At 42.6% G+C, this 25,569-nt stretch overlaps 1 protein-coding gene across 2 annotated transcripts in view; it reads right to left on the reverse strand.

The window, feature by feature from the left end:
* NFXL1 (nuclear transcription factor, X-box binding like 1) overlaps window positions 1–25,569 on the reverse strand; it is an 85,402-nt gene that overhangs the window by 34,434 nt on the left and 25,399 nt on the right. Inside the window, exons 15-18 of one of the 2 annotated variants that reach the window (XR_016440703.1) lie at window positions 24,238–24,259; window positions 12,770–12,910; window positions 8,287–8,453; window positions 1,461–1,543 (exon numbers count right to left, since the gene is read on the reverse strand). Coding sequence is in view for 1 of the 2 variants with exons in the window: in XM_090035882.1 (XP_089892008.1) it covers window positions 1,474–1,543; window positions 8,287–8,453; window positions 12,770–12,910; window positions 24,238–24,259 (400 nt within the window). In the remaining variant the exon portion in view is untranslated. The remainder of the gene's footprint in view (window positions 1–1,460; window positions 1,544–8,286; window positions 8,454–12,769; window positions 12,911–24,237; window positions 24,260–25,569) is intronic. The other variant, XM_090035882.1, reaches the window with a different exon arrangement.

Here is a 25,569-nt window from a genome sequence, read left to right on the forward strand (position 1 = left end):
AACCTCTGTCCCCAACCCTGCTGGTGCCCCGCACTCCCCACCCACAGCCCTGCCCTCCCTCCACCCCAGCCCTGCCAGGGACCCGGGTCGAGTCCCCTGTACCCCGCAGCAGAGTCCAAGCCCCGGCTGCCACCCATGGCCCTGAGTGGGAAGCAGAGTGTAGAGCCCAGCTTCTCCTCCCCTAAAGGTGGCACGGCTGAGGCAGAGCCCATGGGGGATGGCAGGTGCAGGCTGCCCACTATGGGCTTGGGGCTCCCTGTCCTGCTGCCTTCCCCCTGGGGCCTCCACAGCCCAGCAGGCAAGACCTGGTATGGTAAGGCAAAGCAGGACTGGACAAGGAAGTTCCTTGCCCCTGTGAGCCCCACACCACTCTGGCAAGGCACCCCTGCCCACCTGGCAGCAGCAAGGGGCAGAACTCCGCGCTGCCAGAGGGTCAGTCTAACTCATGGCACTTTCTGTGAGGCACCATGAGTTAGACCAGACATCTGTCAGCACCCTTAAACTGGTCTTGTGCAAAGAGTTTGGATTGTTTTCTCCCATACTGACAAACAGGCTAACAACCTGGGTTGCTTTTTATATTAGGCAGAGGAAAAGGTAGGAGAGATTATTCCTTTTTTCTTCTCTGCTACCCTCCTTCTTTGTAAACAAAATAGCAATTTTGTTACATCTAAAGACACCTCCCAATGAAATACATATCTTGCTTTTGGAAAAACTATTTTTTCCAGAATCACAGCTGATTGTGTGACCAAGTAAGTCCTCCTGGGAACACAGAGCACCAAGGAAGTGTGACACCCATAAGTTCCTGATGCGATTTGCCTCATCCAAGCTATCTTCTCAGATGCCATACTTCCTGGATAGTCTAAGTTTCCAGGAGGACAACTTATTGTAGGGCACACAAGATTAGGCTCTAGCCCCTTGCAAAGGCAGTAGAAAGACTGTTAGTTCTTTCCTTAAGTAGTTCTTTATATAAGTTCCTGTAAATAAAGTGTTGTTTCCACATAACAAGCCTCATAAAGATACTACTAACAGCTCACCTGCTGCTTCAGGCACAAGTTACAAGGCTGAGAGAGGTTCATTGCAGGACTTTGCCATATTGGCAGCTGCATGGCACACACACTGTCTCCTGGTATGCCACTTCTCCAGGAAAGAAAGCAGCTTCCCTGCTTAAAATGCACGCTGCAGTGTTTGGGGGGGGGAGGGGAAGGTGTGTGCTGTACGTGAGAAAAATCAGTACCTACCTGTAATCTCCCTGCCTGTATCATCACTGTTTTTTCACTTTGAAAATCTGTATTGCCTATAGTGGGGTATGGGAGGAAGAAATTGCAACACGTAGCCCCCTCCCAGATATTTCCCATGCAAATACCTAAATTTATGAAAACAAGGAATGACAATCCAAAAAAAAAAGAAGGCAGATGAAAAACACTGCTTCCTCAGAAGGCCTGAACAAAGGATTACTTTACCATTGCAGATTACCTCTTTTGGACACTGATTTTGGCAAGAAGTGAGGAGGTCCTTCTCTTTCAAATCAGCACAAGTTATTTTTCTGTTAAAAAGAAAAAAAGAATTTGTAACAAAAAATAAATAAAAAACAAGTCTAGTTATTTAATATTTTTGTACTGTACACAGACATAGCCTCAGTTGCCACAGGTTTTACCCAACAGTAGCTTTCCCAACTAAGACTTATTTAAGAATAGTTTTTACTTTCTGCTGCATAGCAATTTATAATGACCGCAATCTTCACTAGCATTAGCCGCAGGTAGATTGCACTGCTTCAATAATGCAACAAGAAGTTTGCATGGGATATTTAACATATGCAATTCAGAACCTCCATGAGCAGGCATTTATTTTTCTTAATTCACCTCTGAAGCATATGAAACTTCCCCTTATTCCTTTTTTTTAGCCAGGTTTGGAAAGTTTTGTATTAAAGGCCGTCTGGCATTCTTTTCCCCTTTGGATTCATCTGCACCTCACACTGAACATCTTGCATTTCAGATAAAAGTTTGCTCAGGCCATTGATTTTGCTCTGTGGCACTTTTTTTTAACCTTTTTTTTTTTAACCCATTTTGTTGTTTGGAACTCCAGACTTTTACAAAGCATTTTATACTTGCATGCAACTCATTCAGGGACTTGAACGCATTTAATGTCTATTACTGATGACAACCTTCACTGAATAGCTTTAGGCTCTTACAAAGGCAAAGTCCTCAATCACAAATTGCACTTTGAAAGGAAAACCCAAAGTTGTGACACTTGCAGCATGTTCACCACAGCTGCCATACAGCTACCCACAGGAGTTCAAGTAATTCAGTTTTTTGGCCACAGAAACCCTCTTATCACCACCAGCTTTTCTCTGCTTTCCCAGAGGAGACTGTGAATAAGAGGTGGAACTGTCCCATGCTAGAAAGACATATCCATCCCACAAAAGCTATAGACTCAACTAGCGGACGTGGGACTTTTCCCATGCCAGCATGGGAACAAGCACGAGTGGCAGTAGGGTGCTTACATCTGATCTCCCACCCCACCTGCCTCTGGGGTGGGTCATTCCAGTCCGCAGCCAGAAAAGGTTGCCTCCTCTGATCTAGTCAGTAGATTTTTTGATCCAAGAGATACTTAAATCATTTTGATAACTAAAGGCTTTGTCGAAGATGCATTAAAATTTATTAAAAGCTTTTGGGAAAAAACAGCATATCCTAGAGTCCAGTGGGTAATACACCACTGGTTTCCATCTCACTCACAGGCAGTAAAAAGAAACTGAGAGTAGGTTGCACATGCCCCATCCTTCTTACCCTCTTACGAGAGCAGGAGGTGAAATGTGGTGTACATGCACCCCTGACAGACACTTCTAATCACTCAGGTGCTCCCATGGCATCCAAAAGGACACGTACATTAAGAACCATAAATCACAAGATAATTTTGAACTTGCTATTTTTAGTAGTACAAACCAGAATAGAATAACACAAACATATGTGCATCTGACAAAGTAGACTATCGCTTACAAAAGTTCATGCCTCTTCAAACCAGTTAGTCCCCAAGGCATGTGCATCCTGAATGCCCTCTGCCTATATTCAAGAGTTAATATCCCCCCCTCACACCAAGGTTTCCATAGATGTGATTAAATAGTCTCTTTTTGTACTGTGGAGACTTACTGGATGATGGTAGTCTAAATACAGCAGGTAAGAGAACTTTTACAAAGACTGCAAACATCAAGACTGGGGGGTAGGGACCCCTGTAAATTGCACTGGAAGTGCCCCCACAGCAGCTTCTTTAATCTTCCCATTTCACTTCTTGCTCCTCACTGCCCGGTTGGTGGAGGTTTTAAATATGCCACAGATTTTGCTTCCTCATTAATCAGCAGGGCCCCTCCACCGATCAGGAGCAAGGAGGGAAGCAAGCAGCAAAATGAAAAATATTAAAGGAACCACTGCAGGGGGCACTTCCAGCACAATTTATGGCAATCTCTACTGGGGGGAAGTGAGAGGAGAGCAGGGGGAGGGAGAACAGAGCAAGAAAACAGTTTATCCCAGAGATCTCTATAGGAGAAGGGTACAAGTATTGAATAAAAAGACATGCTTTGTGTCAGTAGCTGACAGTAGGTGGGTTATTCGAGTTTTTTTCTTTTACTTCAAAGCTGCCTGTAGTATTAGACAACTGCCTTTTTATCTCTTAAAAAAGAAAATCAAACTGGTGAATGGTAAGGTACAGAGCTACATTTCTCAAACATCTAAACCAGGGCTGTTCTCAGGGTGGACCTGGTCCCCGATGCTGCCTGTGGGTCTCAGACTGGCCCCACACAGGATACAGGATTGGTCTATGAGCCTGACCCAGCCCAGAGACAGGACCCACATGTGTCATATAGCTCACAGGGCTAAATGTGTTTGATACCCTTGACCTAAACCAGGGGTATGCAATTATTTTGGGTGGAGGGCTGCTTAATGAGTTCTGGCAAGCTATCAAGGGCTGCAAGGGTAGCCCCACCCTTGGGATCGCAAATCCTGCCCCCTAACCCCTGACTTTTGCCACCAGAAGTCCCTCCCCTTGCCCCCAGAAGTACTGCTTTTGGGAAGGGGGTTCACCATCTTGGCACTAGAAAAAAAATAAATTGTATACTAAAAATTCAAATGTGGCCAATAACATACTTTAATATTATTTTGTCCTGATTTGTGTGTGCTTGTGTGGTGAATATAGAGGTGATTGTATAATAGTTCAAAAGGAAATCTTATTCTTGTACATTGTAGGGGAGTGTGGAGGGCTGGGGGGCTCTGTGTGTGTGTGTGTGGATGTGGGTGGATGGGTATGAAGGATTTGTGGGTGGAGTGTTTGTGGGAATGTGTGTGTGGCTGGGTATGGGGTTTGTGGAGAGGGAGGGACCTTGGGTATGTAGCAGTGAGCAGAGCTCCCCCCAGAGGCACATGTGTGTGGGGGTGGGCAAGGGGGTGCGTGTGGAGGATGCTGTTAGTGGGTGCGGTGTTTGTGGGGTGTGTGATTGTGTGTGGGAGAGGGTGTGGTTGTGGGGAAGGTTTGCAGGTGGGGGGTGTGCATGGGACACCCTGCACACACCCCCCTGAACCAGTCAGTACCTGCCACTGCCACCCTGCCACAGCCCAAAGCCTGCACACCATTAAGCATCTCCTTGCCGCCGCCAGCAGCGCACAGCCCCAGTGTGCCTCACAACTACTCCAGACTCCCCCCCACCAGAGCAGATTAGCTGGAACCAGAGTATGGCCCTGACCTGGCCCACCCATGCTGCTAATCCATGATGTGTCCTGCCACCTCCTGGGCACGCAGTGGGGCTGGGGCAGCTCCACAGCTGGACTGACTTTCTAGGTAGCCCAGGCAGTGGTGGCTCCTTCCAGCTGCCGCCAGCCACAGCCATGCAGTATCAGCATGGACCTGCACTGCACAGCCCCAACCCCACACACCCCACACCTGCTCTGGGCCCAGAGGTGGCACTAACACAGCACAGATGCAGGGCAACCTCGCATGGGCACCAGGCGGATGTAACAGGAAGTGCCAGCAATGGGAGGGGGAGGGGCCACTTTTACCCTGCACTGAGCAGCAGCTTGTCCCACACTGTTGTGCTGAGCCTAGTACTGAGCCCAAAGCAGGCGAGGAGCACATGGGGTTGGGGCTTTGCAGCGTGGGTCCCCATTGGTACCACAGGGCTAAGGCCAGCGGTGGCAGCAGCTAGAAGGAGCCACCTGCCACCTGGGCTGCCTAGAAAAGCAGCGTGCCCTTTGCTGCATGTCCAAGGGTGGCAGGATGCCCCACAGCTGGATGGTGCCTGTGCCAGGGGACTGAAGGACTCCTTGTGGTTGGACAAAGATCTGCTGTGGGCTGGATCCAGCCCATGGGCTGTATTTTGCCCACCCCGACCTAAACTAATGCTAAACACACATATGCACGCAGAACCAACTAAATACTTTCATAAAGAAAACGAAAGACTTAGCTAATAAAGGGGCAGTCACAGTCTGGTCTCCAACCATAAGCAGTACTGGAAGAATCAAAACTGGATGTCTTTCTAAAAAGACATCTTGTTCCTCAACCAGAAGTTAATAGGCTTGATGCAGCACTTGCTGCAAGAGGTCTTATTACTTATGTTACAAAGGAGGTTCAAACTAGATGACTGTATTTGTTCCTTGTGGTTCTAATGTCTTTGAAAAAGTTTCTACAAACCTCGATAATTACAACTCTGCAATATGTTCTAGTGGAACTTGACTGATTACAATTCAAAAGAGCCTAATTTTCTTTTACAGCTATTTCATCTGGTCTTCTTATTTAATAAAAAAGAAAGAAACAGAATTGGCACAACAGGGACTATAATATTAGTACCAAATAATTAGACATGAGCAATTCATACCAGTAATAATATAAAAAGTTAATGATCTCTAAATCAAAAGTTACAAGCCCAAGAAAATTATTTAAAGCCCAAAAACAAAAACAAAACAAAAACAAAAACCAACAACAACATCAATAAAATAAAATAATAAAGATATGAAACTACATAATTTCTTTTAAAAAGTTACTGCTACTTACAGGATTTACTTTACATGCTGCCCTCTACCTGTTACCTCACTGTAATCAAGGTTAAGTCGCTAAATGAATATCATAATTGTATGATTCTTTCCTCCTAATATACTTACTATATCTGTATTTTAAAACACCTGACTGATGTTTGTATACCTAACATACTCCCATAATAATTCTGGAGATACTTTAAGGTCAGTAAATTAAAAGTTGGACCTATTTTTGTGTCTTACTGAAGAATGACTCAACCATTTAAAAGGCTGTCAGACACAAAATAACTATGGACAACAGTATAGTAACTAACAGGTGGGAGCACCCAATGAGATGGAATAGATTTTTTTTTATTTCTATTTCTTTGCAAGTTTACTCCAGAAGGGTCATAAATTCCCAGCATGACATAAGCTGGAAACCTCCATGCTAATGACTTCTGAGGACTGCTCCACCATGCATTAACAAGTGTTACATTCTGTCTGTGGCTTGAATTAAACAGTCCACTGGTTCCTTCAAGTGCCATTTCCTTTTCCTGAGCAAAAAGTTCAAGTACAAGCATAGGCTAAGATAAAAGCTTAACCCTACAGGGAGCTAAACTAAGGATAATGCTATTTCTGTAGAAACAGTCTCAACAAATACACCATATAATAAGAGCATCCCCAAAAAGCACTTAAGCTAGCAAGTAAAATTGAGAAGTTATCTTCAAAGAAGAATTATAAGATAAGTAATTCTTCCTTCCTTAAAGTTATCACAGTTCTCATTACTAAACACTAAACAGCTTCTGGAAAAGCCAAAAAGAAAACAAAGAATAAATCTGTGCACCGTATTTCACCTCCTGCTCCTGTAAAATGGTAAGAAGGATGGGGCAACTCTAACCTTCAGGTTCTTCTTTCTTACTCTGACAGCAAGCTGAAAATCTTGAAACAATATGTGGGACCATAGAGCAAGCAACCAGAAGATTTTGAGGGGTTTTTTTTTCTTTTTAAAAAGGACAGCAATAAATCTCTTGATGACCTGGAGACAGCAACACAGAAAAGCCTCACTGAAGTAAAAAAAAAAAAGCCAGCTGGACAAAATCTATTTCAAAACAAAAAACCACCCCAAATAAGTAAAAATTTGAAGTAGGAGAATTTGGCCTGTTTTGAAAAAAACAATACTACAGATGCAAATGAACAAAAAAACCCAAAACCCCCGGGAGCCAGTTCCTTCTCTAAGCACAAAATCCATGACATAGATTGTCCCTCACTGTAACATCCCAGCAAAAAATAATATAAGTTTTGCACAAGCTAGGTTACAGCAAAAAATTAATACAATTAAATCTGAATAGTCTCCAAGCCCTCTCAGGCCCGCTTCAAGAAAACCCTTATTGGCTTCAGATACAGAATATGAAAAACAGCACTAACGGGATGACCAGATATATGTATGTTGAATGAATGAGATACACAAAGGTGGAGATAAAACTCAAATAAGTCCATACCATCACCCTATATTAATAAAATCTGGTAAAAAGATAACTTAATCAATAAACTCTAAAGATACTTTGTGAATTCAAATTACTACCAGTCAAATAACAAACAATAAATAAATAATAAAAAACAGCTCAACCAAAGAGGTGAACAGCTCAGGGGAGCAACCAAAGGAAATTCATCAGCCAGCAGTCACAAATGAATAGGCAAGTAAAGGCTCTGCTTCCCCATTCATGCTGCACAGAAGACAGAACATGTCACTGGTTGAAGTCTAATGGGAGTAGACCATCTCATACTGGAAGGCTGTGACTCGAGAGTGATCATACCTATGATCGTAGTAAATGAAATCTTTCAAGTTTTCTAAGAAAAATGTCAATGTCTTAAAAATGGAAAAAGTTCAAAAAGGAGGTTCTCTCACAAGTTTATATTTGTATATAGCATAAGGAACTTATTACAGAACTTTAGTTTTAAAAAGGTCTTTATCAATACTGGTATTTTTGTATAAACACATGTATCCTAAAACTTTGCAAGACAATAACATCCATTTGTGTCAAAAATTCAACCATAGAAATCGTGTCTTTAACACAAAATGAGAGCCTGAATACCACTATATTAAACCGTGATAGTGAATCAGATTTGAAAGTACTGAAACTAAAGTGATATTTGTAATGCTGCTTTTTTTAAAAGGACCTCTTACTGATTATGTAGCCTTCAAATGAAGTTAAAAGAAAAAATGCATTACAAATGCTTCCTGCAAGCAAGTAGCAATATCTGTTTTCAGAACTGATTCCAAGCGTTATCTACTTACATGCACTCAATATACAGGTTTAAGAGTTTGCAGTGACACTTTATTTTCAGCATTTGGATACACGGTGGACACTCCCCAGGATGACATGGCAAGATACATCGGTGAGGACAGCCAGGTGGTCGTGGTTTGCTACACTCCTCTTCACACTGCAGACATTCTGGACCTGCCTAAAACAACAACAATTTTCACTAAGCAGTAGATGTCTGCTGATTGGACAACACTGGTTGACTCTCATATTTAGAAAAAGAAACTTGAGAAAAAGACAGAGCACATGAACAAGGCCATTTGCTTTTCTTCAGCCAGTTAGCCCTTCAGAAAAATAAATACTAAACTATGCTTTAAAGAAAAGAATTGAAGGAATGCCATGAGTGGGAGGTCAAAGACAGTCCTATATCCCCTCCTAGACAAAAAAAAGTCCACTTCAATGTTAACACTCTGGATAACTCCTGCTCAGCTTACTAATTCATTCCATACGAAGAACTACTTTAAATTTCCCTGGTTACAATGTTAAAAGTAATAAGTCAGGGGGTGGCATAATTTAGATTACAACTATAACATTTAACTTCCATTCTCCAACAATAAAGATTATCATGACACAACAGTCTGAAATACATTACATTTATTTTCTACAAAAGCTTCAAATACACGCATAACCACTTGCTGTAGTTTCAGTTCTGTATTCACACACTGATTTGCATAACAGCCTGGTAAATACTGACTTAGTGCTACATTTTAAAAGATACTGGGTGTATCTACATGAGACACTACTGCAGTGTTATTAGGCTACTGCGTCGTTAGTTGCCAGGCAAAACCCATGCTATTAAGCAACAGTAAATTAATGAACATGCAGACATACCCACTGGGCGTCTATACATGTACTGGATCCAGGAGTAGTTCACTTGTGAGTAAACTACTTGTGAGCAAATGCTCCTGGGCAGGAGTCCACAAGTCCAGGGAAGCAGAAGCAGATTTTCTGCTAATGGCAACAAACTCCTGGGGCTCTTTAATGGGGGTGCTAGCCCAGGGGCTGGCAGGGAGCACTGAACCAGGAGACAGCTGTCTCCTGGCCAGGGCTGGGACCCTGCTCCCTGCCCCCAGGCAGCTGCCTGCTGCTGGGGTAGGAGACAACATCCCCCTGCCCGGGAAGGAAGGAGCTCCTGCCCCCAGCTCCCTGATCAGGGACAAGAGATTTGGAAAGAACTGCAGGGGAGGGGCAGGTCCCAGCCTCCTGCCCCTATTTACCAGTGGGGCAGCTAGCAGCAAGCCCTCAGCTGGGTGAGGAACCCCTACCACCTAGCTGCCTCACTGGCAAATCAGGGCAGAGGGCTAGGACCTGCCCCACACCTGCAGTTCTTTCCAAGCCCTGTGCCTCAATCGCCTGATCAGGGCATGTGGCTGGGACCTGCCCCAATGGGGACAGTTCTGAGTGATTGTAGGGCAGAGGCTGGACAGCCTGTTCCCTGCTCAGCTCCACGATCATGCAACTGGGTGAGGAACAGGTTCCCCAGCCCCACCAGCAGGAAGCTCCCAGTGCCAGCTCCACAACCACAGTGCCAGCACTGGGAGATAAGGATCTCCCAGCCTGAGCTTTACTGTAATTAGACTACTTAACTCTGCAGCAGAGTCAACGTCTACAAGTGCACCAGTGTTACAACACAGTAAACTAATGAATTATGCTGTAAGCACCGTCAGGGACAATACTGTATTATGAGGAACTATTTACTGCACTGAAATGCACGTGTAGATGCTGACCAGGGATGTAAATTGCTCCCAGTCAGCCTAGCCAGCCAGGGGCCTGCTCTGCCTCAGCTCAAATTGCTGCTGTCCCAGGCGCACATGTAGAAACTCTGCCTGGGAGCAGTTTACTCTGGCTCAAACTGCTTCAGAGTGTATTGCTTCGCATTAACTGCACGAGTAGATGCACCCACTAAGAACTTGCCTTAGCCCAGTATTCTAGTCTATATTCAAGAATACCAGTAAAGTTCCCAGCCCTAGTCTACAGGACAGTTCACTGCAAAGCAAAATTAAATACATACATGCATCGTTCTGGAAATTTTTCAGGCCCCAATCCTGAGACCAGATTCACACAGATAAGCAGACCTGACTCATCACTGGAACTTCAAAGAGCACAGCACAAATATTTTTTGCACATGATCACAGCCCAATTCTCAACTATTCATAAATTGGTCAAAGCAGAAGTGTGTGCGTCGCTCTTCCATTAGGGCTATTTCCATGAAAAATTTCAACTCTATGCAGCTTACACTTTATGACTGCACAACTAGGCACATAACATTTTTTTCTCCTTTTAAATAGTAAAAGCTGTATTTCATCCTGTTCATACATAGCTAATCTGTTTTTGCTGAAGTTTCTTTTAAAGTGCCAGTTTTGGTTAAGCAAAAATTGTCACCCAAAAAAATTCCATTTCCAGAAAGCCAGAAGCAACTGGAAGCATAATGAAGACAGTTTCATAACTTAATCAAAGCATGTTAAAGCATAGAACAGAACAGATTTACACTATACGTCTCCCCAGCAAAATGTGAAGAAAACTTAAATTTGTAATGGGAAGGTATTGTTCAGTTACAGAATACGTTCCTTGCATATTTTTCTTTCCTTTTTTTAAAAAAGGCTGGCTTGTTAAATCTGTAGTTTAGTTTAATCTGCTAGATAGAACAAAATATGTATGCTGAGGGTCAAGAATGATTTAAAAAATAAACCTGAGAAATGAATTACTGATATCCTACACCATTTGTAATCTCTTTCTCAATAGAATTTTAATCCATTTTGGAAGAAAAAAATATTACATTAACTGAATGTGCATACACCAATAATATTATTAGATTAAAATGTGCTGTTTAGGACTAGGACAAAAAGACTCTGTTTGAGACCTGGAGAATAATCCTTAAAGGTTAAATACTTTTTCTTGTGACTGCTGTAACTAGGTTTAAAAATTATTCCAGTAGGGTTATTTACTTAGCAAATTCTAATCAACTTGAGCACAGAGTCAAGGAAACAGTGGTTTCAATGGTAAAGATAAATCTCATTACTGAATGGTAGCTAGAGACAGATATAAAGCAAAACAAAAAAAAGATCAGTATTGCTTTCATTCACACATTCAATTTTTACATTTAGAAAGAGTGTCATTATGTTGTCAAACTTTTACATTAATATAATTCTAAAATCTCTTAAACTGCATTATGAAAGATTAATGAAAACTCACTTATTGTTTAACAACATCCAATTGACAAAGGAATGGATGTATTTACTTCTATTATTTTCAGAAGCTGGCACCTAGCATAGAGGTTTCTTCTTATTGCCTCTAGCTAGCCATCAAAAAAGAGCACTCTACATTGTATATTTCCTAAATGGCACTCCCCATCTGCTGGCAGGTAGAATATTTGAGATGGACCTAAAGACATGAACATGGAGTAAAAAACGATGGGGCTTTACCATGCATCACATGTAAATACATTCAGACTAAGGAACAGGTGATGCATGGTAAAGCTCCCCCACTCCTTTTTCACTCTGCAGTAAGTTGTTTTTATGTCTATACCTTCCACCTCACAAACCTACGTTAAAATGTAGTTGATAATGTGAAGTCAATGACTGGACTTCTCACCAAAAGATCAATTCGAAGTTGGACTAGTGAAACACAGGCCCGACCTCCACACATTTTCACCAGTGTAACTAGGTGTTATTTTAAAACTGACTGACCCATGTGTGGATGGCTCATGAGTTTAAGTCTGGCTCACATTGGTAAATTATTACTTGTAAGATAAAGTACAATAACCAGCTTGATACCAACAGAAATGTGTTCAAATAAAAGATTTTTGATTTTTACAATCTTCCTCCAAGGTCAAAAGATTCTTTAGTGAAAATACCCTAAATTACTCTTTTAAATGTTAACAACAGGAAATAACACAGCCTAAATTTTGCAAAACATATAATTCAATAGAATTAAAAAAGGGCCACATACAGGCATTATGTTTCTACCAGGAGAATCACCACTCTCCCAGGAGAAAATACAAATATAGAAGTCTTCATTCAATTTCTCCTGGGGGGAAACAAGACACTTGAGAGATTTCCCTTGAGAAAAACTCTCTCATAAAAATGAATACCTATATACTTCCCTCCCGGTCTGGTCCAGAAAAGGACTAGAGCAGTGGGGCAATGCTCCTCATGCTTCCCTAGACTGTGAATCATCCTTGTCTGGGGAAGGTGTGGAGAACAAGGGGGTGGGGATAGGGAGTAAGAGGAGGAGAGGCGCAACTGGCTGCACTGCTCCCTCTCCTGGACAAGATTTCTAATGGTAGAAATTTCTCAAAAGTTTCCACCACCAGAAATGAATGCTTGTTCAAGGCCAAAGTTTTAAATGACTTACTTAAAGTTAAAATAGGAAAGTGGGAACAGAAAGTCCACTGGGATCTTCAATCAAAACCATGAAAATGCAATAAAAAGGGAACTTCCCCCAGTACACACACCTTACCTTCTGCTTGTCAGTGTTACCATTTACACTGGTAACTTTATGACATTCTTTCAAGCAAGTATGATTTCGACAGTCAAGGAGCCGTCCACAAAATCTTTTACAGGAGTAGGGTCCTACAGAGTGACATGGTAATGGACTCACCTAAAAGGTTTAAAAAAGGAAAAAAATAAGTGACTTTAACATGCAGAATTTTGATCTCTTCACATTTTTGTCAAAAAGCTCTAACATAGGAAAAAGTTCAAAATCAAATTTCTTTGTATGGGTGACAAAATTATGCCCATATCCGATGTATATTACATCCGAATGGCTTGCTTCTAATAAAACACTCCATCTATTTTTCTCAGATATTGAAACCCCAAAAAACCACTACTCCTACAAACTGAACTCCATATTGCCTTCCTTCACAGCTATTACAAAGTTAATTGTTACTGTACCTTGGCACGAATGTTAGAAGTGCAGTCATATCTAAGTCTGGCCCAGTTCTAGAATTAAACTACAGAATCTTCTTACACACGTATATATCACTGAAGCCAGTAATATGTAAAAACACAGAATTGTGAAGTGTACAACACCATAGAGAAAATGAAACAAACGTGCTCACCCACATTCAACAGGTCAGCAATATGGCTATAGAATTAGAATTTGAGCTTACCAAATTCTTGTCTTTGCAAACACAATATGTCCATGCACAACACTCTGCAACACTGTTACCTATCCACTAAGAACTGAAGAGTAATGGTCACTTCATGCATACAACTTTTGTTTGTACAACACAGACAACTTTCAATCACCACTTTTGTCAAGGATATAACAGCTAAGGATCATGAAGTTTATATTCTGTTATAAATTCATACATGTTAGGGGCTGGAAGGGACCTCACAAGATCATCGGGTTCAGCCCTCCTGCACTTCGGCAGGAAAGACTGCCGGGGTCAGATGACCCCAGTAAGGTATAGGTCAAGTTATTTTTTAAAGATCTCCAGGGTAGGCGATTGTACCACCTCTGAAAGGATTCTGTTCTAGACCCTAAGCACTCAAATTGTAAATCATATCTATTAACTTATGTGGTGGGGGGCAGAGGGAGGGGGCACATTAGAGAATAAATGGTTCAGAGAGGATCAGGCTTTCATGGGAAACAGCCTACTCATCAAATGTTAGCAGACAAAGTAGGTTATAACTTATGAAAGATTATGCCTAGCTGAACTAGTTAATAGGGGTGTGGCGAAATGGGCCATATTCAATTCGGATTCGGCCCAAATCAGGGACAGTGTTTCGATTACTTGCTTCGGATTGCTGCCCCAATTCGATTCAGCCAAATCCGAATCTGAAGATTTGATGCTGATTCAGAGAATCTGCAATTCGGCCATAAACACACCTTTAAATGTTTTTTCTACATACCTTGAGGTACCAGGCATGGCTCATGAATGCTGAGATGGGGGGGTGGATGGAGCATCCCACAGGAGTGCGCTTGGGGGGCCCCCCACACACCCAGGCAGACCCAGAAGTGGACCAGAAGCTTCCCCAGACCCAGGAGGCACCAGCCAGTGAGCCAAGGGGCGGTGGGGGAGGGCCCTTCATGCTCTCTGGCAGACCAAGAAGTGGACTAGAAGTGCTGCTGGTCCACTTCCAGCCTGCTGTTGAGTGTGCTGGGGACTCCCCCACACTCCATCTGCCCCAGCATCACAGCATTCATGAGCTGCTTGATACCTTGAGGTATGAAGAAAAAACATTTAAAGCTATGTCTATATCCAAATCATTGAATCTTTCCAAATCGATTGAGGGTTCCAATTCAATTCAGCAAGATCAAAGTGTCTCCTGACTTGGTTCGGCGATTCAGCCATCGAATCGAGCTTTGCACATCCCTACTAGTTAAGTTTCTAAGGTTCCACCATGCCCTGCCCTATGCCTGACTTCAGACTAACACAGCTAACTACCACTGTGGGGAGAGGTGGACACACCAGAGGGCACGGAACAACTACAGGTAGACCTGGACAGGTTGGACAAATGAGCAGAAAACAATAGAATGCAATTTAACAAGGAGAAATCCAAAGTGCTGCACCTAGGGAGGAAAAATGTCCAGCACACCTACTGCCTAGGAAGTGACCTGCTCGGCAGCACAGAAGCGGAAAGGGATCTTGGAATCCTAATGGACTCCAAAATGAACATGAGTCGTCAGTGTGACGAAGTCATCAGCAAAGCTAACTGCACTTTATCATGCATCAGCAGATGCATGACAAACAGAACCAAGGAGGTGATACTTCCCCTCTATCGGGCACTGGTCAGACTGCAGTTGGAATACTGCGTCCAGTTTTGGGCGCCACACTTCAAGAGGGATGTGGATAACCTGGAGAGGGTCTAGAGAAGGGCCACTCATATGGTTAAGGGCTTGCAGGCCAAGACCTACAGAGAGAGAGGTTGAGAGGCGACTTTGTGGCTGCCTATAAATTCATCATGGGGGCACAGAACGGAATTGGTGAGGCTCTACTCACCAAGGCACCCCTGGGGTTTACAAGAAATAATGGTCATAAGCTAGCAAAGAGCAGATTTAGACTGGACATTAAAAAGAACTTCTTCACAGTTAGAGTGGCCAAAATCTGGAATGGGCTCCCAAGGGAGGTGGTGCTTTCCCCTACCCTGGGGGTCTTCAAGAGAAGGTTAGATAGGCATCTGGCTGGGGTCATCTGAACCCAGCACTCTTTCCTGCCTATGCAGGGGGTCGGACTCGATGATCTGTTGAGGTCTCTTCTGACCCTAACATTTATAAATCTCCCTCTCTTCATTTAGATGCGTTTCAGGTCCTATGAAAGTCCCACCCCAAACAACTAGGGTCTCTAGTCCCACCCCCAAATACGATTTCAACTGTGTGTAAAATGGTGCTTGCAGAATCTTTATGTGACTCTGAAATCTGGGCAGATTGGAGACAGAACTGAAGACATTCTAAACAAGGAAAGCACCGAGAGGGGAAGGAGGTGATCAGGAACAGCCAACTTGGATTCACCAAGAGCAAGTCATGCCTGGTTCACGGTTAGGTCTCTGCTTAAGATGTAAATCTGTTATTGTCTGGAGGGCCTGGCTCCCCTTCCTCACAGCAAATCCACAAGGGTCCATTTGCCTTGCCATTTAACAACCATGTGGGGTGCTAGTTCTCAGTGATTACTATTCTTCCATCTGTTAGGCTTTGAGCCTCTCCCAAGCAAATGAAACTCATCATTTAGGGAGCAAGACTTGAGAATCATATCATATTATGCACATATAACATACAAGAAATGCCTTTTATATCAAGTACTAGAATGCATATAAACATAAGGATGACATGGTTGAATACCGCTTAACACCACTTATCCTCTGAGATCACACATGCCATATCAAGTTAAAAACAAAACAAAAAACCTCAAGAAAACATGCAAGACATCCCACAAATGCCACAAAAGTTTATGGGATCATAACAGGCACCAAGCTGGGTAGAGTTGCAGACAATCAGGAGGGCAGAGACAGAATCCAGAATGAGCTGGATAAATTGGAGAAATGGTACAAGATCAATTAGATTAAATTCAGCAAAGACAAATCCAGAGGCCTGCAGTTGGGACAACATAATTGCATGCACAAATACAGACAAGGAAAGGACTAGCTAGGCTGTAGTACTGTGGAGAAGGACCTGGTGGTTACAGTGGATAATAAACGGAATATGAGCCAATGGCATGCTCATTACAAAAAAGCCATCATCATACTGGGTTGTATTAATAAGCGTGTCTCTTGCAAATCAAAGGAAGTGTTTCCTCTGCTCTGTTCCACACTGAAGAGGCCACACTGTGGCCAGTTTTGAGCTCTACACATGAAGAAAAAATGTGGACAGATTAGAAGTCCAAGAGAGAGTGAACAAAAAATATTACAGACCTAAGAAGCATGACTTATGAAGAAAGGTTAAAAGAACTAGGTTCTGTAGTCTGGAGAACAGACTTGGGGGGGAGATCTGAACACAGGGTGCTGACAGACACAGTGGGGAACAGGACCCTTCCAAAAAAGGCTTTATGGGAAGCAGCAGCTTGTTAGTTACAACTGGCTCTGCAGTGTCTATATAGATCAGGTGCTTCAGCAGGGATTTTTGGTGCTTTTAACTAAGGCTGATTCAATCAGCAATTACATAATTAGATAAAAGTGCCATAAAAGCCCTGCTGAAGCGCCCTATCTATACAGACCTTCGGCAAGCCAGGTCCAACTGTAAGCAGCCACAGTCTTCAAATACCTGAGAGGTGATTATAAGGAGGATGGAGACAGACTTTTCTCTGTGGCTGCAGAGGAAAGAAGTAAGAACAATGGTCACAAACTGTAGCAGAGGTAATTTGGGTTTGAAATTAGAAATAAATTTCTGACTATGAGGGCAGTCAAACACTGGAGCAGGCTACCTACAAAAGTTGTGGAATCTCCATCTCTGAAAAAATTTCAAAAGCAGGCCTTTGCCTGGGATGGTTTAATCAGGGACGATTCTGCCATGGGCATGGGACTGGGCTAGATGACCGTATGAGGTCCCTTTCAGCCCCAGCTTTCCCATGATCTATGAAAATGAGGAATGCTCTGCTTAATGTTGGGTACAAGTTAATGGCCCAGGACAAGAAACAGAACAGCTTAAAGAAAGCATTCTGCCACAGAAACACTCTAATGGCTGGAAGATAACCTCACTTCTACTGTTGCAAGGATGATGCTTAAAAGTTTATAGCTTCAAGGAAGCTGATGGAATATAAAAAGAAGAAAGCTGATGAGAGCGGGAGGTTGTTTCTAGAAAACGGTTGGGTACAGAAAACAGCAAAGCCCTGTATTTTAAATAAAGATCTACCAGAAGTAAATGGCAGAATAATCGGACTAAAAAGAAAGGAGTAAGACTTTCAATTTCAGAAGCTCATCCCCATCTTCCCTACATGGAAAGCAGATTTGATAGCTGCAGCAGAGCATCTAAAAGACTTGCCTGGACCTGGAAGTAAAATCAAATGCAAAAATATGCGGGAAGAGTAAATACTAAGTGTAACAAAGTATGTAAGCAACAGAAGAGGGTTTTTAACAGTAGTATCCAGTTAATGTTAAGTAAGTAGATGGAACTCCATATCAGAGTAAAAGTAATTCAAGGTAAAGAAAAAGAAAAAAAAAATCACTTTTTTTTTTTAAAGATGGCATAGAAGAACTAACAAACAAAGGCTTTTCAGAACGATACTTTCTTTGCCTTTGTAAACTGTCTTTAGACGATTTACTAAAAATTGAATACTAAGGGAGAAGCAATATGCTAGGGCATAAGACCTAAAGATCCAGAATAGTTTCACATGAACTATGAATAAAAGCATGGTTGTTTTTGTTCATACAGGAAGAAAAAAACATTAAGAATAACTATATTTTACAGGAAAAACTGGACTCTGAAATACCCATTACTGAAATAAAAGCTAACTTAAAAAACAAATAAAACACTTTTAGTAGTTATTTACTGTTTTTAATGTTTAACGAACTGAAAAACCAAAAACTGGACCATCAATTTTTAAAAGATGTGTTCAAGTAACCTGCATAAATCTCTAGTTACAACCACAGATAAACAGCAAAACACAGATTTTTCTCTCATTAAAGGAGAAAACTGCAGGAAACTGTAGGTTTTCCTTTGCAGGCTGGCAGCTTCCAGCCTGAAAGGGGCTGCTTGGGCCTGGGGGCAGCAGGAGGAGAGTGACTGGAGGCAGGAGGAACTGCATGTGTGTGCACATGCAGTGGCCAGCATACAGCCATGCCGGGTGGTTGGAGCAGCCCCAGCAGCTGGATGCTATGGGGGGACAGGGGCAGGAGTTGGAGGGCCAGGGCTTCAGGACAGTCTGGAGGGCAGAGGTGTATGGGGGGTGCCTGCTGGCACTGGGGGAAGTAAGTCCAGGCAAGGGGGCTACAGCAGGGCAGGGGGACTGAGGCAGCACTTGGTACCACTGGCAAGCCCAGCTCCACAGCAGGGGAAGGGGGTGGGAGTCCTTGGGGGGAGACATGGAGCTTTGTGACACAAGCAACAACTGGTGCACCACACACTGCCCCACAACACTGGCTGGGCCTGGGCACGGTGTGGTGCAGTGCGGTGGGAAGGACTGGAAGAGCAGCATGAAGCCAAGTGTGGCTCTGGCCCAGTTCATTCTGACAGCAGCTGGAGGAGGGAGAGGGGCTCTAGGCGGTCTCTGTTCTGCCCATGGTGGCTGCCATTCGTGTAGGTAGTAGCAGACCAAGTCTGGCCCTGGCTGGAGGGAGGAGAAGGGAATGTCTGTGACACTCCCTGGCCTGGGCTGGAGCTCGCACACGGTACCAAGCAGCCTGGCCACAGCCCCCTCCCCAACTGGGCACCATATTCTGACTGTGTGCAGCCACCCCTGTCCCCAAAAGAATGGGTACCAGCTCCCTGTGCCACCCCAAAGGAGTCCCTCCAACTCCCTCCCTGCCACCCCCAAAGGAGTATTTGAGAGACCAGGCAGGGTTGGGGGGGCAGTTTGAGACCCCTTCCAATGAGGCTGGGGAGGGGCAGGGGGCTGCAGGTAGGGAGTGAGGGGCACCAGCAAGCATGTGGGATGGGAGTGATGAGCACTGGCAGGGCTGGGGGGGCTGTGGCTTGGGAGTGAGAGGCACCAGTACAGGCAGGGACAGGATACTGATATATCAAGGCTGCTCAGCACCATGAAACTGTGTGGGGGACAGCAACAACTGGACCTGTGCACTGGTGAGCGAAGGAAGCAGGAGGAGCTCTAATTTTCCATGATAAAAAAACCAAGAATCAAATGCCAAAATATATAGGTATTTAAAATTTAATTTATTATAACTTCTATCCCGGGGAAGATCTTAGAAAAGTTTATTAAATAGGCCATCCTTAATGGACTGGCCAACACAAACATCCTAAGGAATAGCCAGCACAGGTTTGTTGCGGGTAGGTCTTGCTTGATCAATCTCATTTCCTCCTATGACCAGGTGACCTATCACCTGGACAAGGGAGAAAGGATTGATGTCATATATCTTGACTTCAAAAAAGCCCTCAATCTGGTATCCCATGATCACCTCTTGGCGAAACTGGACAATTGTGGCCTTGGGTCCACCATGATCCGCTGGCTGGGAAACTGGCTCCATGGTTGGACCCAGAGGGTAGTAATTGATAGCAGTCACTCATCATGGCGTCCTGTGACCAGTGGGGTTTCCCAAGGCTCTGTCCTTGGACCCATATTGTTCAACATCTTCATTAATGATGTGGACATTGGACTCAGAAGTGGACTGGCCAAGTTCGCCGATGACACCAAACTTTGGGGCAAAGCATCCACGCCAGAAGACAGGAGGGTGATCCAGGCTGACCTGGACAGGCTCAGCAAATGGGCAGACGAGAACCTCATGGTGTTTAACCTGAAAAATGCAAGGTTCTCCACCTTGGGAAGAAAAACCTGAAGCATCCTTATAGGCTCGGCAGCGATACACTGGCTAGCACTATGAAAGAAAGAGACTTGGGGTCATCATTGACCACAAGATGAACATGAGCCTGCAATATGATGCTGCGGCTACTAAAGCGACCAAAATGCTGGCTTGCATCCACAGATGCTTCTCAAGCAAATCCCGGGACATCATTCTCCCCTTGTACTCGGCCTTGGTGAGGTCGCAGCTGGAGTACTGCATCCAATTTTGGGCTCCACAATTCAAAAAGGATGTGGAGAAGCTTGAGAGAGTCCAGAGAAGAGCCACGCGCATGATCAGAAGTCAGGAAAACAGAACTTACTATGACAGGCTGAGAGCCATGGGGCTCTTTAGCCTGGAAAAGCGCAGGCTCAGTGGTGATCTGATGGCCACCTATAAGCTTATCGGGGTGGCCACCAGTTCCTGGGGGAACATTTGTTCACCAGAGTGCCCCAGGGGATGACGAGGCAAAAGGGTTATAAAATCCTGCAAGACTGTTTCAGGCTGGGCATAAGGAAGAAATTCTTTGCTGTTCGAGCCCCCAAGGTCTTGAACAGCCTGCCATCGGAGGTAGTTCAAGCACCTACATTGAACACCTTCAAGAACAAATTGGATGCTTATCTTGCTGGGATCCTATGACCCCAGCTGACTTCCTGCCCTTTGGGCGGGGGGCTGGACTCAATGATCTTCCGAGGTCCCTTCCGGCCCTAATGTCTATGAAATCTATAACGATTGAAGCATTGGTAGGCTCCCAAATTGCTTTAAAATTGTAAGTATATCAATAAAACATGTTCAGCTGATATCTATATATAGTGGCATTTCATTTCAATCATGGAAAAACCTGGATTTGGGGTTTTTTTAACAAAAAAAAATTGGGATATTTGATTAGAGAATTCGCTGTTTTTTAAACAGAGAAAACCAGGATCCCTGGTTATGACAAATTTAGACAGTGACAATTAAACCCTTATAATTTTGGCACTTTCTGAAAAGCCAAACAAATGCCTTGAAGGAATAAAGCACATCTTTAAACCTTGATTAAATGTGTGTCACTGAAATACTATGATAGCATTTTGAAATTATGTTGACTGACATATGGACTATTCAAATATTAATGTAACCAAAGTAATTGACAAATTAAATCTATCTGAAGACATATATGAAACTTCTAAACCAAGTCTGGAATGAAAATTAAAGGTCAAGCCATTTAACACCAGGAAGTATAACAGGCACCAAATATGCAAGATATATGAGATACGATACTCCGGTTAAAGGTATTCTTGGCTTTGTTTCCATTTGCAGCATGCAGACTTTAATTAATGCATCCCAAAAGGACAGACTCCGAACAAACTGTTATTAATTTTCCAGATTCAACCATCAAATGACCTTAGACAACACATACGTCATGCTACACCTATGAGATATGAATTTTTATACCAATCCAAAGTTAAAAGCAAACAACAAGGCATAAGAGCTTTGATTTTGGCTGGCAACTATTATTTGTTAGGTGATTTTATTACTAGAGTATAACCTGACAATTAAAATTGGAATTCAACTTTGGGCTTTTCTATAAGCCTCAACATGAAAAATCTGTTAATTGTTCTTCATGTATTTTAAGACATAAAAATTATAGGAAATTAAATAATTTAAAAGGTAACACTAAGAACAAAGTTGCAAATGTTTAGACTAATATTCCATTATAGCCCAGAGGAAATCTTAATTTAAACTTCAGACTCTGATATTGCCGTATTCATATCATTTGGAAGTAATACTGGTAAAATTGGCTGTCCCAACTGATTGGAGTATTTACTACATATATGCAAAAATATGCAAAGTATATACACACCAGTTCCTCAAATAATTATAAAGGAAGTGCTAAATTGAAATTAAAAAAAAGCATCTATACTAGAGCTTAACATCCAAATAAAAATAATCACTTAAATCCTAAATATGAAAGATGTAGTTTTGATAGCACAAGCATGCAACTGTCAAACAATTTTTCATCATCTTTCTTACACATCTGGGGGGAGGCATCATTTATTTAAAGAGGCAAAGAATCTACAGTATGTGGGGCGGTTGTTTTGTTTTTAATTTTTACTTGAAAAACACATTGGTACAATAATAATAAGGTGCTAAAGCATGAGCTAGAAAGAACTTATGTGTTCTGAATGACACCGGTAGATTGGATTTGAGTTTCTACTGCTGATGGATGCTAGCGTGATAGCAAAATATTACAAATACAGCCATCAAGTGTATTTCTTTAAATTCCAAAAATAACTCATCTGAATATTTAATGTATTAATATACATCAGAAATACAAAAAGTGATATTCCAGATAACAGTCTACTTTCTCCTCTTTCTGTGAACCATTTCAAAGTTTAAGTTATTGCCAAAAGAAAACACTGCACTCTGCTGGTTGCAAGAGTGCAGATTTCATCCACAAGAGTATATGGTACAAATGCATACAAAGCATTTCAATACAAAGACACCCATCACTCCAATGCTCATTGTGGCTTATTTTAGCCTGGGCTATAGTCAGCACTCCCTTGTGACCTGAATGTCACTATTACTAGAGCAGCGGTAGGCAATGTTTTTGGCCAGAGTACTGAAAAACCCACAATGTCTACCTTGTGAGGTGCTGGAGTACCAGCATATCAGAAAAACAAAACTGCAGACAGCCCAGAGCAGCAATTTAAAAAAAAAGAAATTTTTTTAACAATTTCCTTGCACAGTTTATGCAGAGTCCCCCAAATTATGACAGCTAACCTAAAAATTTAAAATCTCAATTTTCTCATTTTATAGAGTCTCTTGTTATTGAACAAATTTGTCCAAAAGCAGTCGTACAAATTGGTAAAGCCTGCAACAAAAACACAACATCAATGAAACATAAGGACTTACTTTCTCAACACCCCTATTCTAAGAAAAGGGAAGGGATAGCAGTTATCCAGAGAAGTACAAGATAAAGAGAAAGGTAGCATTGCTTACGTAGCAGGACAAAAACAAAGTTCCAAGTTAAATGAACCAGACAATATGCAATCAAATACACTTGATAATTGTAAGTGGGTTGGCATACCTCTGGACTAGAGTGCTGGCTTTGCTTTCTTGGGAGCTCCTCAGTAAACACAGTCCTTGTACTAAGCAAGCAAGCAAACAAATTTTTCAGCCCTTCTCCAGGTGGTAGGAGAGGACCTTCTGTTCTTGCCTGTTCCTGGTAGCAAGCTTATAAGGGTTCTAGTCTGCCTCCTGGCCACAAACTGCTCCTTCCTACAGCTTGCCCCCTCTGCTCGCTCCTCTGGGGTTTTAATTGCTAGTGGGAATACTCCCTCATTACTTAACCAGCTACAGCTGGATTTCTACAACAGGGCTGTCTGCTCCTTCATAAAGGGCCAGACAACCCTGCTACAGTAACCCAAGCATTTCATCAAAAGACCAAGATATATAAAATGTGTTTTCATGAGTCAAGAGTTTAAACTTTATTCATTTGTAGATTGTTTGATCAATATTGTATATTTTCTACTATGGTGCTTTAATATTGTCCTAAAATAACTAACAGCACTCATATAAAAGCACTTCATGGATTATAATATACACCCAATTAAAATCAAAATATTTGTTTTTGCCAAAATATGCCACATTAATATTTCTCTTTAGAGTTTGGTTTTTTTTTAATCTCTTAAAACAGGGTTGCCCCATCTTCTCAAAAAATCAGGTACTGTGGAGGAAAATGAAGGAAACACATGCTATGCAAACTTCCTAGGCCCACCACCTGCCACGTGGATTTCCCCAGAACATGGGCTGAATAAGCTCTGCCTCCAGGGCAAGAAAAACAGAAGCCAGAGGAAGGAGGGAAAGCTCAGAAATACAGCAGCATAGGTAGGGGTGGAAGAAGCGGCAGCTGATAAGAGGCTGCAGGCCACAAGTTAACCACTCACCAGCTGCACAAGGGTCATGAGCTGCATGTTGGATAGTCCCGTTTTAAAGAATCAAAACAAAATAAGATGCATTTCATATTTAAGTGTCATAATCATCTCTCTGACTCACCTCATGCTGCCCAAAACACTCCCTGAAAAGGGGGAAAAAAAGAGAGAAAACCAAAAAAGCATTTAAAATACACTCCTTAAAGTAATAAGTATCCAAAGATGCATGTTCAATTCCCATAATCAAACCTGAACTAGCTCAGTACATGCTAGTGCCCAATCAGAAAGTAGCACCACTGTAAAGGCATTCTGTTGCACTCAGCTAAGCAGCTCAACTTTTCTGAGTAACTACACTGCTTCTGGTTCAGGAGCTAGCATGCACAGATGTAGCTGGTGTACATCTGGCCAACACTAAACTGTACTGTGTAGATCGGGGGTGGGTAAAATGCAGCTGGATGCGGCCCACCAGGCCATTCTATCCAGCCCACAGGGCCCCTAAAAAATTTAGAAAATTAATATTAATCTGCCCTGGGTTGCCTGTCATGCAGCCCTCGATGGCTTGCCAAAACTCAGTAAGTGATCCTCTGCCCAACATAACTGCCCACCCCTAGTGCAGACATACACTAAAACAGTATCAGTGTTTTACTGCAGAAAAATATCAATCAATTCATAAATGTGAGCCAAATTCAGAATGCTTCCATCATTGATGCACAAAATTTTTGTATCTCATTCCAATTATCTCAAAATTTAACAGTCACTCAGACGCAGAAACCTCCCTAGATATTACCTACATCAGTCAGAGTGACCATACATTTTAGTAAAGATGTGCCTTAATGCAGCTACTTTAATTCTTTCCTAACTTTTCCTTTCAGCAATATTCTCACCAGGAAAAACACGCTGGTCAGAATACAAGTCCACATCTAAGTCGCTCTTGTAGCATGGCCAATTAAGACACCTCCTAAATGTTCTAACCCCCCAAGTCAGTATCTTGGTCTTTCCAATCCCAGTGTTACTAGCACAAACATGACTCTAACAAATTCATAATGGAATAATGAAAGTCTGGCCTGAATAAAGATAAAGATTTTGGATGCAAGTGCTGAAATAAGTGTAATAATTAACAAAACTAAGTTAACTGGGCAAGAGGCAAGGTTTTTGTGAATTTTTTGGACCACCTGTATAGTCGGAAGATCTGTTACACAAGCTTTCAGGCAGCAAATGTCCTCTGTGTAGAGGCTCTGCATTTGCATGGAGACTTTCCTCTGATTTTTAGCTCAGCCTGCATCTGCCTTTTTCTTAGACCTGAGGAAAGGCACTTGATGCCCAAAAAAGCTCTCCCAACTATAGTTAGTCCAATAAAAGACATTACAAAAACCCTTACCTCTCATATTTCCTGGAGCATCATGCCTACAAAAATCACTCCAACTCTACATTAACTGGGCAGTAATTTTCCATACTC

The sequence above is a fragment of the Crocodylus siamensis genome, chromosome 2, assembly GCF_052110815.1.
Source record: "Crocodylus siamensis isolate JL-2025a chromosome 2, ASM5211081v1, whole genome shotgun sequence".
Classification (NCBI taxonomy): domain Eukaryota; kingdom Metazoa; phylum Chordata; order Crocodylia; family Crocodylidae; genus Crocodylus; species Crocodylus siamensis.